This window comes from Orcinus orca, chromosome 16 (genome assembly GCF_937001465.1).
Source record: "Orcinus orca chromosome 16, mOrcOrc1.1, whole genome shotgun sequence".
NCBI classification, from domain to species: domain Eukaryota; kingdom Metazoa; phylum Chordata; class Mammalia; order Artiodactyla; family Delphinidae; genus Orcinus; species Orcinus orca.
Genome location: NC_064574.1, coordinates 67420800 through 67435367, shown reverse-complemented (window position 1 = coordinate 67435367; position 14568 = coordinate 67420800). Strand labels below are relative to the sequence as shown.

The 14568-nt window shown below is 53.9% G+C and overlaps 2 protein-coding genes across 4 annotated transcripts in view; one reads left to right on the top strand and one right to left on the bottom strand.

Moving 5' to 3' along the window:
* Window positions 1-8042, top strand: part of COG7 (component of oligomeric golgi complex 7) — an 84227-nt gene extending 76185 nt beyond the window's left edge. For both annotated transcript variants that reach the window (XM_004268574.4, XM_033425973.2), the window contains 2 exons: window positions 4614-4757; window positions 7739-8042. In XM_004268574.4, the coding sequence (XP_004268622.1) occupies window positions 4614-4757; window positions 7739-7905 (311 nt within the window). In that variant the 3' untranslated portion in view covers window positions 7906-8042. The remainder of the gene's footprint in view (window positions 1-4613; window positions 4758-7738) is intronic.
* A 3081-nt stretch (window positions 8043-11123) lies between these two features.
* SCNN1B (sodium channel epithelial 1 subunit beta) overlaps window positions 11124-14568 on the bottom strand; it is a 76097-nt gene continuing 72652 nt past the window's right edge. For both annotated transcript variants that reach the window (XM_033425971.2, XM_033425972.2), the window contains exons 9-13: window positions 14377-14452; window positions 14227-14284; window positions 13496-13557; window positions 12216-12291; window positions 11124-11978 (exon numbers count right to left, since the gene is read on the bottom strand). In XM_033425971.2, the coding sequence (XP_033281862.1) occupies window positions 11598-11978; window positions 12216-12291; window positions 13496-13557; window positions 14227-14284; window positions 14377-14452 (653 nt within the window). In that variant the 3' untranslated portion in view covers window positions 11124-11597. The remainder of the gene's footprint in view (window positions 11979-12215; window positions 12292-13495; window positions 13558-14226; window positions 14285-14376; window positions 14453-14568) is intronic.

Below are 14568 nucleotides of genomic sequence, written 5' to 3'. Positions count from 1 at the left end.
GCCCAGAACTGACTTTCTGATTGTTACAGTCCTGTGCCCAGGAGCACAAGCCCTCTGGTTATCAGAGCCAGGCCCGTCGAGGTGTTCCCTGTGTGGACTGCACTTGCCCACTGGCGTTAGCAAGGTTGGGAAGGAGCCCTGGGGGCAGGGCACACCTGTGCTTTTAGCGATGTGGGAAGAGAGTGTGGAGCCGGGCACACCCTCAGCTTTCCCGAGGCCATGTCTGCGCCTGTCCACTGCGCCCGAGGGAGAGGGAGAGTGCAAAATGGCGTTTTCCAGCCCCTTTGTCCCCGAGGTCAACCCTAGATACTCCCTGCCCCATTGGCAGATGCTTTAAGATTAGCAGCGGAATCTCCTTCACATAGAATCTAGTCACCTCTCAAACTGCTGCCTTTGCGCTGGTTCCTGGGGTGAGTCTGTGCACGAGCTCCTCAACAGGAGTACCTCAGATTCCCACAGACCCCTGGGTCCCCTGCACATAAACTCCATTGGTTTCAAAGCCAGATGTTTGGGGGGCTTCGTCTGGCTGCAGGTCCCAGGGTTGGGGTGCCCGACGTGGGGCACAGACAGACCTCTTGCTGCTCAGGAAGGGGCTCTGCCCATGAGATCCTGCCCTACTGTGTGGGGCGTTTGGTGAGGCTGTATCTTGCCTCTCCTCCCCATCTTCGTGTGGCCCTCTTCTCCCTTGCTGCGGAGGAAGCTGTTCAGCTGGTTTTCAGTTCTTATGCAGTGGGTGTTATTTCATGAATAGTTGTGGGTGTGGTGTGCTGGGGGAAGAGGTGAATTCAGGGTCTTCCTGTGCGGCCATCTTGTACTCAAGGGCTCCAAGTGATTCTTATTTTCATCTATTGGCTAATACACTTTTTAAGTTTAAAAATTTTTTTAACTTTTTTTTCATAGAACTTTTCACGTACACAAACTCACACACAAAAGTAGTGAGAATAGTACAAGGAAACCCAGACACTTGTCACCTGGCTTCAAGAATGGCTTCTTGTTTCATGTATTCTGCTCACATTTTTTGCTAGAGTATTTAAATCACATCCCAGGCATCATGTTATTTCATCTATAAATACTTCATTATGTATCTCTTACTGATAAGGATTAAATTCAGGTTCAGATTCTTTGGCAAGAAAATGTGGTTCTCTGTTCATTGTCTGTTGCCTTACATCAGGAAGAACATAATGTCTTATTGTTCCACTGCAAATAAATATATACAGATTTAGTGAATATATGATTGTTTTCATTTGCTCATTCATTCATTCATTCACTCACTTAAGAAATGTTTATTAATCGTTCTGTGTGCTGGGCTCTGGGTTGAGCATTGTTCAGAAGGAAAAACCTCCCGGCCATAAAGTAACATTGTAACAATGGTTGAAAACATAACAACAACAAGAAGCTGATCCAGGTAATTTTTTTGTTTTTACCTTTCATTCAACGTTTTATTATGAAAATTTTCAGGCATACAGAAAATAGGAAAGAATTACCCAGTGAACTAGCATTCTAGTTCTAGTTTTTTAAAAATTTTATTGAAGTATAGTTGATTTGCAGTGTTGTGTTAGTTTCTGGTATACAGTAAACTGATTCAATTATACATATACGTATATTTTTTTCATATTCTTTACCATTATGGTGTATCACAGGATATTGAATATAGTTCCCTGTGCTATACAGTAGCAGGACCTTATTGTTTAGCCATCCTATATATAATAGTTGGCACTAGTTCTAGTTTTCTCCCGTTTTAACATTGAAAGTTTTATGAAGCAGATGGTTAAACAGCCAATAGGAGCTTTTTGGCTTAGATAAATGATAAGTAGGAGGGAGATTTAAAAATCATTGTGAGTCTTTTTCCTGTGAGGAAATTGAACTTTGGGAATTGTAAAGGGATGTGTCCAAGGGTCACAAACACAGTGGGTTAGAGCAGAGGCATTTGCAGGAAAACTCCAATCTCCACATGTCATGGTCCTCTTCCTTTGTGGAGTTACCAGGTTTGGCTGCAGTGGACTTGGGAGATCTGTGGAGGCAGCCGGAGCTGCCGTGGAGTCATGATTCTGGGCACTGGGAAAAAGTGCTTCCCAGGTGTGGCACTGGGCCCGGGAGGCTCCTGCACTCTCTCTGGCCTGGTGACAGGCAGAGGGCCCAGCTCCTGGTTCCGGCAGGTCATCTGATGGGCAGGTGCAGCCTCTCTGCGGAGCTGCTGCTGCGTGGTGGGCCCTCGGTCGGGAAGAGCCAGCCCTGCGGGGACTATGGCTCAGGAAGGGGCCGCCATCTGTCGCGGCCAGGCCATTGCTGAAGTCAGTGCAAAAGCTCAAGCGTTGCTGAGCCCAGCCTGGCCTTTTTAAACCCCTTTTTCTTGAGATTTCTTTTCTTTCCTGCATTTTGTCTGTCTTGCTTCTCTTTCCTGGTTCTTGCCCTCACCCTCTGACTAATGATTCCCTGCCCACTTAAAAACCTCTGATGGCCCCTTAGGACCTACAGGTCCTAAGGTCCTAAATCCAAACTCCTCGGGGCCTGGCACTGGGGACCCTTCCCAGTCCTGCCCAGGGGAGTGCTTGCGGCCTCATCGCCTCCCTTTCTGTCTCTCCTGTGCCCCACGTGCTCACATTCCAGCCACTCAGAAGGATTTTTTCTTCATTTTCAAAATTAAAAAAAAGTTTTGATTAAAAATCCACTGCCCTGGGTTTCCCTGGTGGCGCAGTGGTTGAGAGTCCGCCTGCCGATGCAGGGGACACGGGTTCCTGCCCTGGTCCAGGAAGATCCCACATGCCGCGGAGTGGCTGGGCCCGTGAGCCATGGCCGCTGAGCCTGCGCATCCGGAGCCTGTGCTCCGCAATGGGAGAGGCCACAACAGTGAGAGGCCCGTGTACCGCAAAAAAAAAAAATGAGTTTTGTTCTCTCTGCTCAGAATGCTCTTTTTCCTTGTGTGCATTTGGCAAACTGCCCATCTGTCCAAGTAAGCACAGGCACTCGCTCCTGGTTGTGGGCTCCTGCTGGACTCAGAATGTGCAGCTGCTGCAGCCCTGACCTCATTGAGGTCTGTCTTTGTTGCCTGGCCAGAGGGTGCCTGAAGGGCAGGGCCACCCAGGACAGTGCCAGACCCGGCAGGGTCTCCACAAATGGGACTTAATGCAATTAACACACGACTGCCCGCCACCCGCTGTGTCCATGTATCTGTGTCTCTGGGCTCCTCTTCCCCTGACCTGGAGGGTCTCCCAAGGCACCAGCCTAAGTCTCTTACTCATTTTCATGTCTCCCTCTCATCCATTTCTATCAGCTTTCAGTTCTGTCCGACAACCCTAGAATCTAGGTGTTTGGTGCTCTGACCTGTTAGGTTCAGCCCTTTCTGGGTCAGAGTCAGTGAGAAGCTTTGTCCCCCAAACCAGCCTCCCTCCCAGCTGTGTTTCTGGCCACACTATAGCCAGTCCAGTTCCAAGGCGGAAACGCTAGATCACACATTATTGTCCTTGTCCTCATTTGTGTTTATCCTGTTTTGATTTTTAGCCTTCTGGCTTGTATTTGTTGTACAGATGCTCTGTGTTAAACAGGTCACAGTTTTCAAAGAAACTAGATCACATCATCCCACCGTTGCACTCACCGGTGTTGCCGTGTTCCCACGTGCCCTTTGGGCTCTTCTCTAAGCAGATGGTGTTTATAAGTAACTTTATATTCTCTGTTACTATTATTATTAGTGGTGGTAGTAGTAGCATTTTGCTTATCTTCTTCTAATTTTCCACTGCTTGGCTCCATACTTACTTATAAAAAAATGTTGCTCTCATTTCTCCCCTTCTTTCCACTTCTGCTGCGGGGTATCCCCCTTGCCCTCAGGTGTCAGGCCCGTGCCTCTCGTGCCTGGATGGCCACTGCATCTCCCTCCTTCACCCCGCCCTGGCCTGGCAGGCCCTCCCAACATGGGCTCGTCTTCTCACAACCTTGCAGGGAAGCTGCAGTCACTGCCTCCTCCCTACTACATGGGGTGCACGCGGTCCTCGGGGTGCCCTCTGTGACCCAGTCCAATCCCCTAACACACTTCCCTCTGCTCCCTGTACATACTCCCCCCACCCCCAATAATCATTCTAGCACTAATGGCTACTGTGCACTGGTCCTGAAAAGCCGGGACTGATGTTATCTCTATTTTACGGATGAAGCAAACAGTCAGGTGGCACCCGGCTCATTAGTGGCAGGCTTGGTCTTGAACCCAGGTCTCGGTTCTGATGTGCCGCCTGTGTCTTCAGCACTGCCGTCTGTCTCCTGCTGGTCTGTGCCAGTTCTCCACCCTCTCACCTGTGGTGTGGGCCCCCCTCCCTCTTGCTCTGTCTGCAGAACTCCTCCTGGCCTGCCTGGCTGCATCTGCCCCCAGCCTTTGAGACCTCTGAGGTTGTCCCGCCTCACCTGATTGCTTTCTTTTCTGAATCCTCATTGTACTGAGTCAATACCAGTTGACCTAAGATGTAATTGTCCTCTGTTTCCTGCGTTGTCCATTGAGACTGTAGCTTTGCATATTGCATGTGGCACCTATCATGGGGCCTGGTCACCCCGAAGAGCCCCATAAGAGCTGTTGGTGGCCGGTTCTTCCTGGCCAGGCTGTGTTTCTTTGGTGACCCTCTTTCCCTTTCCAGGGGACGAACTGTCCGAGCTGGACAACATGGCTGACAGCTGGCTGGGCTCTATCGCCAGAGCCACGATGCAGACCTACTGTGACGCGGTCCTTCAGATCCCTGAGCTCACCCCGCACTCCACCAAGCAGCTGGCCACCGACATCGGTGGGTCTCTGGGACGGGTGGGGGGAGGGTCAGCTCTGGCCTGTTGCATCCGTCAGGCCCCCTGCCCTCCAGGTGTGTCGTCCCAGGTCTCCTCTCAACTTCAGCTCTGGGTTTGTCTGTGAAGCTTTGTTAAACATGTGGACTCCCCAGGCCCCACCCCCAGAGATTCTGACATAATAAGCCTAGGATAGAAGCCTAGACACCAGTGTTTTGACAGGTGTCCCTGTGGACTCGGATAGCTGCTGAGGCTAAGAGCCATTAAGGGGCGCTTTGCCGAGATGGGCTGGGATGAGTGAGGCAGACTTGTGTGATGCCGCCTTGCCCCGCCTTGCCTTCTGCCCACCGACAGAATCATCATGCAAACTGACATTGAATAAGCTCTCACTGTGCGCAGGCATGGCAGGTGCTGAACCAGGCGCTCACGCACCCACGGGCTTACGCAATCTTCAAACCCCCTGTGAGCTCAGCGCCCCTGCCTTCATCACTGATGAGGAAGCGGGGCACAGAGCACGTGCAACACCAGGCCACCCAGCCGGGGTTGCCCCGTGGTCTCCATCCGAGTACCTGTCTGCCTCCCGGGTCACAGGGGCGTGTGCCCACCTGCTCCTGCTGGCGCACGTCCCTGGAGGTGATGCCGCCTGCAGGGTGCTCTGAGGCTGGGGGTACTGCAGGCAAGTGGTCGGGGCGTCTCCCCAGCCTCTTGGTATCAGTCCATTGCCTGCCTGTTTTTTAGCTGGAGGCAGCTCTTGGAGTGGGTGAGGGAGAGGGTGGTGGGAGCCTTAAAGATTACCTCCTTGGGGACCCAGCCAGAGCTTTGTCCTGGGTGACCCCAGGCCCGAGCCAGCCTCTTGTTTGCTGAGGGAGAAATGGACGTGAGGCCCTTTGCTCCGGGTCCCAGAGCAGTGAGTGATGGGGCCAGGCCTGGAACCCAGCTGCCCCAGCTCCCAGCTCTGTGCTAATTCGTGGTTAGCTCTCAGCCGTTACAGGGCAGCAGCCAGCTTTTGTCATCTCACTGGGCACAGGTTCAGAGAAGAGATGAAGAGGTTTAAATGTTCGTCGGTGGTCCCCGTTGGTATAGGCGGGAGCATTGAGGAGAGAACCAGCGGAACTAGTGAGTGAGATTTGGGGGTGGTCCCTACAGTTCACTTGTCCACATCGCATCTCCCTCCGTTAAGCTGCCGTCCACATCCATCTGCTCACTCGCTCAGCGTTGACTGTGAGTGTCTGTTATGTGCCAGCCATTGTGCTAGGAGATGGGATGCAAGAGAGGTTTGGACAGTTCCTGTGCTCACTGAGCTTATGCTGTGAGGGAGTGTGCTTAAGGGCCGGGAAGTTGCCAGGTGGTAACACGATAGAGAGCGGAGAGGTCTGTGGCAGTGTGTGGCCACCTTAAAGACGCTCAAATTAAGCATTAAAATGTAACAAAACCAAGGGGCTTCCCTGGTGGCGCAGTGGTTGAGAGTCCGCCTGCCGATGCAGGGGACGTGGGTTCGTGCCCTGGTCCGGGAAGATCCCACATGCCGCGGAGCAACTAGGCCCGTGAGCCACAACTACTGAGCCTGCGCATCTGGAGCCTATGCTCCGCAAAAAGAGAGGCTGCGATAGTGAGAGGCCCGCGCACCGCGATGAAGAGTAGCCCCCACTTGCCGCAACTGGAGAAAGCCCTCGCACAGAAACGAAGACCCAACACAGCCAGAAAAAAAAAAAAGTAACAAAACCAAAAACACTCTTGCCGTCTGAACAGAAGATGTCATGGTAGATCATGGGCTGCCGTTTCGCAGGTCCTGGCCGACAGTCGAAGGGAATTCACAGTTTCATGGGTGAATATGTGCCAGAGGCAGGTGCCTGACTGGTGGTGCCCTTCCTGGGAAGCGGCTCGCTAGGACATGAGTCAGGCAGCCAGGGCAGAGCAGGCACCTCCTATGGGCTCTGCCTTGAGCCGGGCCTCAGAAAGAAGACACAGGGAAGATAGAGCCGTGCCTGGAGCTCCAGCCTAGTTGGGCAGAAAAGATTAACGTGGGTGGTCATCAGAACATAAGGAGGGACCTGCCGGGTGATGCGTCTCCCAGTCCCGCAGAGCAGGAAGAGGGAGGGGCTGGAGAGCGCCCTGCCTCGGGCTCGGCCAGCCGTGCTGCCCAGGAAGAGGAAGGGAAGGAGCAGCCGGTTACTGACCACCCGCGTCACGTCAGGCACGTCCGCGGTCCTTGTCCCACTTCATCCCCCGAACATGCTGCCTGATGGGTACAAACTGCATCCACAGGTGGAAGTAGAGACTCGGGAGGTGGATGGAGTCACTGAGGTCACCCTGACCTCGGAAACCCGTTTTTCTCCTCCACTCCGCCGGCGCTGCCTGAACTTGCCTGCCAGTTGGAGGGCACTGCTGCTTTTCAGAAGGACAGGAGCCTCAGACCCTCTCTTGGAAATGTTCATCGACTTGGCCTGGGGGTGGGCTCAGTAATCTGTCCTAACTCGTACCCTAAGGGGTTATCTGGGAGGTGTGGGAACTGCGTTACACCAGGCCTGGCCCCCTGCACCGTCCAAAGTCCCCCCTGTAGGGGCTCTGCTGGGAAATCTTCGGGAGCTGCTTAGATAAGCCCTGTGTCTCCTGACCCCTTGGGTTTTCCATGTCGTCAGTGGGGTCTGCTGGGGAGCAGGGCTGGGAACGCAGGGGTCCCGAGGGTAGAGCTTCGGCTGAGGTCGGCTAGGCTGTAGAGCTGAGTGTGCAGTGGGAGTGGCGGGGATGGGGCGATGTTGGCAACTCCTTTATGAGACTAGAATTCCTGGACCCGGGCCGAGCTCACAGGCAGGTCTGACCCCTTGGAAAAGCCCTCAGAGTGAAGGCTTGTGGGCTGAGGGCAGACCTGGCAGCCAGCACTTGGGGGTTGGGGGTGTGTCTTGTCCCTTACCGCGGCGAGGCCTTTGGGGCTCGTCCTCTCGGTGCTGAGTCTGTCGAGCTGTGTCTGTCTGCTCCCTCCCCGCAGACTACCTGATCAACGTGATGGACGCCCTGGGCCTGCAGCCGTCCCGCACCCTCCAGAACATCCTGATGCTCCTGAAGGCCAAACCCGAGGATTACAGACAGGTCAGCAAAGGCCTGCCCCGCCGCCTCGCCACCACGGTGGCCGCCATGCGGGCTGTGGACTACTGACCCCCACGCGCCCGGCTGGTAAGAGGGTCGGGGCTGGAGTTCCGGGGCCACAGAAGCCCCCAGAATGGATTTGCTCTAAAAATCCGCCTGGGATTGGGCAGAATTCATTTCAAAAAGATGTGGTTCATTTGTATAATCAAAAAAAAAGGTTGTAAATTAGAGGTGTATTATTTATCAGGGAGGAATTTTCAGATGATTTTTTAAATGATCCTGTCTTGAAAGTGCAATTAATAAGTACTATGAAATGAAAGAAGGCTGTTTTCTTTCCTCAGTGAATATTTGGGTGCTTCTCATGTGCTGTGCTGTCTGCACTGAGGATTCGGCAGGAAAGGATAATCCCAGCTGGTTTAGCCTGCTTGTGCCAGCCCTCCGGAGGGGCACTGCCGCGAATGTGGCCTCTGAACCAGCCCCACTGGGCTGCCAGGGCCGTGTCTCTCTGGGCTTGTCATCCAGGGCTTCCCACACATTCTGTCCCCACATCTTGGGAACCAGTTTGGCTGGCCCCGAAAGAGCATCAGCTGTGAATCCGCACCAAGAAAAATATTTTGCTTTCTCATGTGGTGGATCACAGAGTGTCTGGCAGGGCTTGAGCCTGGCTCCTGCCTTGGAGTGGGAGCTGGTCACCTGGAAGGTGAAAAGAGCTGCTTTGAAGTGGAAACCTCTTTGCAGTGACCTCTGTGCCAGTGTGGGTGAGTGCCACTAGGACAGGCTTGGTCTTGATTCCCAGCTTTGCCACCTTTCAGCTGTGTGACCTTGGGAAAGTCATTAGCCTCTCTGAGCCTCATTTCCTAATCCGAAAAACAGGGGTCATAACGGTACCTAACTCATAGGGTTATTTGAAGAGCCACTGAGACACAGTGGGAGCAACAGCATGTAGCAAGTGCACAATAGCTGCTAATTTCATAGTCCTCTAGCGTCTGTAACCTACCTTCCCTTTGCGGGTAGAGGAGGGAATTACAGAATGCCATTTTTCTGGGCAATTTTGGCCCTGCTAGACTGATTTGTCACCCTTAAACGGCTCTAATGGGAACCCAGAGTAGGAATAGGACAGCCTGTATCTCCTCTAGATCCGGAGGGGAGAGGAATGCCTGTCTGTCTGACCCAGAGCCTGCTTTTGGAGATGGGGCCATTATCCATCTTCACCCCGGCCCTCAGTACTCCCCAAGAGAGAGAGGGCAACTGATACCCACGTCAGCCTGGTCCCCGTCTCCCATCTACAAGCAGCTTTGGGGGCCAGAAGCTCCTTCCCGCTCCGCTTCAACACGTCTCTGAGCAAAACTTCTCACAGGAGTCTGTAAGGGGCTGCCCGCTGTAGATACACCCCAGGATGGCCAGGCAGCATCTCCCATCCTCAGTGGCAGTGGTAGGTTCACAATGAGCATGTGGCCCAGGCTGATCCAAATGAGCCTCACTGTCGAGGCTTTTGCTGGGACTGTGAAGGAAAAGCTTTCTTCCTCCTGTGGTTGCTGAGCTGAGGGAATGGAGTCTGGGACTATGGAGGGAAGAGTAGCCTATGGAGAGAAACTGTGAGAGGGATATCGACACAGAAGAAAATACAGCCTGTAGCTGAAGCCCTGGATACAGCCAGGCTTGAAATCCCTGGACTTTAATTATAAGAACCAATGAATTCCCCTTTTAGCTCAAGTTCAAATTAACTTGTGACCAAAGGGCTGGCAGATGGAGTTAGATAATAATCATTGCTCTGCCTGCGCCAGAGCCTCAGATGAGATAATAAATATGAAAGCCCTGGGCTTCTCTGAGGAACTGGTATTCTTATGACCAGGAGTCTCGCCTATGTCACTTACAAGAATAGCAATCTAGTCTAGCACCTTACTTTACCTCTCCAAGCGTCAGCTTATTTACTTGTAAAATGGCATGATCATATTTCCCAGTGGTTATGAGAATTCAATGAAATAAGACTTACTTATGAACTACTTGGCCTGGTGCCTGGCATGTCATAAGTGTTTGATACAATACAGTCATTGTTTAAAAACAACAAATAATAGTGAGTGTGGTGACAACAACTACCATTGCTATTGATAAAAGTCCTAGTCATAGTAGTAAGTGTGGTAATTACCAAGAATTGAGACTCCAGCGTACAGACTTGCCTGGCCCTGAGCTCAGAAACCTGGCTTCCCCAAGGCCTGCCCCACTCAGTCCCTAGCAATGCTGCCTTTGGCTGGAGTGGCATCAGCCTATGACACCTCCTTCCTCCACAGTGCCATCGTGGGCACTTAATGGGAGGACAGCTTGTTTGCCTTTCAGGCCAAGGACCCAGGTGTTCTAGACCAGCAGGGCTGGGATGCCCTGGTCCCAGGGTCTGAAGCGAGAGCTCCTTCACCACCAGGGCCAGCAGGTGACAGCAGGGCCCTGCAGTGGTCAGCTGTCTGCAGCTGCCAGACCACATTCTTCTTTGATAACAGCTCCCTGATCTCTTTTTGGGAAGCCATTAGGGTTGCCATATTTAGCAATTAAAAATACAGGAAGCTCAGTTAAATTTGAACTTCAGAAAAACAGTGAATGATTTATTAATATGCCCCCAATATTACATGGATGTACGTCTACTAAAAAATTAATTTGCTGTTTATCTAAAGTTCCAGTTTAACTTGGTGGCCTATATTTTATCCAGCACCCCTAGGAGCCATGTCCCCACCACCCTCAGACCATGTGATTCTGCTGGGGGCCAACTGGCCTCAGGTATGGGCAGGATCTGACCAATCCCAGCAGCCTGCCAGTTGGGCACACTGATGATTGGCTCAGAGACAGGCATGTGACCCACTCAGTGACCAATGAGAGTCTGCCTGGGAACTTGCTGTGGCAACTGGGAAAGAGGTGCTCTCTCCTAGCTGAGTTTGGAGTTGCAGATGGCCCTTTGCTGCTGTAAAAAGTAAGGACAGCCTGCCTGGGAAGGCAGAGAGAACAGACATCACTTGAGCTGCTGGAGATGGTTTTGCTTAAGCCAGTTTTGAGTATTTCTCCCATCTTACCTCTCTTTCTCTCTCTCTTGATTCTCGCAACCCAAAGAAATAAGTTGGACGACACTGAAAAAGGCATAAAGCCACTGTTTCAGGGACAACTTGAAAGAAACTTTAAAAATCAGCAGCTTGGACCTTTCTTTGGCCAGGCCTCTGCTCTCAAGTTGTTATGGACGCCTTTCCACCCCCAGAGATGCATCAGGGCACCCTGGCTGCCCAGTCAGACAAAGAACAAAGCTAGACTCTGTGTTTTCTACTTTTATTTTCCAGAACAAAACATGTGCCACCTGGCAGGGCCTCTGATGCCTGCTATCCACCAAAGCTGCCCTCAGTAAACCCACTCACAAGGTCACAAGCGTGCTGCCTGTTCATCTTCGGGGCAGATGGTGACCGGCCCTGGGAGGGAAGTGGCCTGCCTCCAGGGGAGGATGCTCCAGGTCTTGGAGCCTGGCTGGGGGCGTCCCAGGCCAAGGATTGGGTCAGGTTGGAGGGTGCGGGCAGGAACACAATTCCCACATCCGTACCAGCACCGTTACTCCACGGAGCCCTCAGCCTGGGACTGGCCAGGAGCTGCTGGCTCTCTGTAGCAGGACCTGGACTCTGGCCTTGGCCACCTCCCATCCCGGGCCCGTGGAGAGGGCATCATAAAATGCGGCCTTGGGCGACGGTCTCCACTGCTCAGGTCTGAATTCCTGGGCTGCCCGGGATGGGCAGGGTCTAGATGGCATCGCCCTCGTTGTCAGACTCGATGACGTCCAGTGGCTGCAGACGCAAGGAGTCGTAGTTGGGGGGTGGGGTGCCTGGGATGGGCGGGGTCTGCTCATGGGGGTGGGGCCCAGCATCGGGGCCGTGTGTGGCCGTGTCAGGCTGGAAGCCAAAGTTGGTGTGGGCCTCCACCAGCTCAGCCACGGTGGGCGGCGGGCCATCGTAGCGGGCCTGGGTCCGCTTCCGCCGCAGGCTCTTGGCGAGGGCCACCAGCTTGATGATGGTGATCCACACGAAGTCGATGATGATCTCCGCGAACTCGATGAGGCACAGCACCGAGCCCCCCATCCAGAAGCCAAACTGTCCTCCCAGGTTTGAGAGCAGCCAGACGATCTGTGGGGAGCAGGGGACTGAGGGCCCGGCCGGGGAAGGGGGGCTGGTCGGGCCACAGATTCCTGCCTCAAGCCCAGCCTCACGGGTTTCTGTGAGGTGGGTTGTTGGCCAGGAAGGGGGAAAGGGTGACCGTCTCAGCGCAGGGAAGTAATCTGACACTGCTTAAGGGACCGTCCTCTGGGTACCAGGTGGAGGGACTGCAGGCGGGGCCGAGGTGCCAGGAGCCCCCAGACTCACGTTATTTGCTGCTGACTCCTCAATGGTGCGATAGTTGTATTCTTGGAAGTAGATGTTGAGCTTGATAACTCCCTTCCTGCAGGAGGCAGCAAAGGAAGCTGGTGCCCTCTCCCCAAGACAGACAGACACACACACACACACACACACACACACCACACACCACACACACACACACACACACACACACACACACACACACACACACACACACACACACACACACACACACACACACACACACGAAAGGCAGCAAGGCCCCCCCCCACCCAGCCCTCCTCTGGCTCGAGCTTCTCACCTGCCACTCCCAGGAGTGGTGAGGTCCAAACAAGCGCCAGGAAGGGCCCCTCCAGGCCTTGGGGCCACAAAAGGCAGCACTGCCCAGCACCCATCCTGTGTGCCCCTTTCTGAACCAGCTCTCCAGAGGACTCTGGGGCCCGAGACAGTCCTGAGGATCAGCTCTGGGCTCCCCTCTCCCACTCCCAGCCCATGGACAGTAGGCTTGACATAGAGTCCTAAGCCTTGGCTCTCTGTCAGGGGACCCGAGATGGTCCTCAGAAAGGCGATGCTCTCTCACACCTCCAGGCTTCTGCCGGGACATTGCTGCCTCTTCTTATTTGTCTGAACATTTACTACTCCTCCTTGGAGGTTCGGCTCAAGTGTCATCTCCCTATACAGACCTCCCTTATCTCTCAGGAAGAAGGAGCCTCCTTCCCTGCTGGGATCCCACAGGAAGGGTCCTGGGCAGACTCCCATCATCATAAGCCCTGTTCGCATACCTCTGTCCTCCAGACTCGAACTTCCTGATAGACTGAATCTTCTGTTTTTCTTGTGCTCAATGCATGTTTGTGTTGAATGGATGGAAAAATGGTTGAATGGATGGAGGGTGGGTGGGTGGATGGATGAGTGGGAGAATGGAAGGATGGACAATGGAGGGGCGGATGGATGGATGGATGTGTGAGTGGAGAGATGGGTGGGTAGAAGACTGGAAGGATGGATGATGGATAGATGGGTGGATGGGTGGATGGGTACAAGGATGAAAGGACTGGAGGGGTGGATGGCTGGATGGCCAGGTGACAGATGGAAGAACAGGCTCTCCTTTAGGAAGCGGTAGGCTCGGAGCCCCCCTGGCTGGCCTCTCTCAGTGCTCCTCTAGGCTTGCTTCTGAATCTGATCAGTGTGAGAAGGTGACTGAGTAGCAGCTCTATGCCCAAGCCCCTCCCCTGAGGCTCTGGTTCCTCCTCTTTTCTGCCTTCCCTGGCCCGTCCAGACTCTGAGCTCACCTGTTCATGGTGATATTGGGGCTCTGGTCCCTCTCCTCTGACAACACATGGAAAATCCAGTCCTGGAACCCAAAAAGGCAGCTGAAAACAATGGTGCCCTGCAGCATCCCCTCCCAGTCATGGGCCCTGCTACCTGTGGAGGCAGACCACAGCCCTGTATCTTCTTGAAGCCCCTGGGGGACCACGTGTTGGCCCAGGGAGAAGGGAGGGTGACAGTGCACACCGTGGCTGCTGTTCTGAGGAGAATGCACTCGGCTCTCTAGGCTCTCCCCCATAGGCCCGGCCTCCCTGTGCCAGCTCTTTCCCACCTCTGACCCTTGCCCAGATCCTCCCCAGACCCGCCCAGCCTGGCTCGGCCCCATCCTCCAGTTTTAACTCAAATGTCACCTTTTTAGGGAGGTCTTCCCTGCCTACCCTAAGGCCTCTTCCCCCAGTTAGCCTCTCATCATCTGGTCTACCCTACACAGCCATTTGAAATGATCTTATTTCTGTATATTGTCTGTCTCTCCAGGTAGAAAGTACGCTCCGTAAGGGCAAAGGACTGTGTGTCCCGCTTACTGCTGTGGCCCCAGCACAGTGCTTGGGGGACGTGGGTGGAAGTAAGCAGGGAGGGAGGGGAAGGAGGGAGGAACCCCCCTCTGTAAAGTTCCAAACAGCCTGCAGACCTCTGCCCAGACCTGCCTCCCACCCAAAGGTGGGCAGCCAGGAGCTTGGCTGCGCCCCTGACTCACCTCAGAGGACTCAGAAGGCCAGACGGCCATGGAGATGGTCATCTTGTACTGCGTGTCACTAGAAGAGAGAAGGCAGCCTGTCACTGTCCCAGCTGCCCCACCATCCACAGCCCGCCCCGCCGCCCACACGAGCCTCCGGGCAGGACTCACTTGCAGGACTCCTTACAGACATCGATGCAGGTCTCCCTCTGCGCCAGGCTCGTGCGCAGGGCTGAGTAGCAATAGGCTGAGCGGTAGGGGGTGGGGAGAGAGACTCTGAGCGGGGTTTTGTGCTTTGAGCCTCAGGCTGCCCTCTGCCCTCCTGGCCCTGGGCCACCTAAGGCCTGTGCTTAGCTTGAGTGG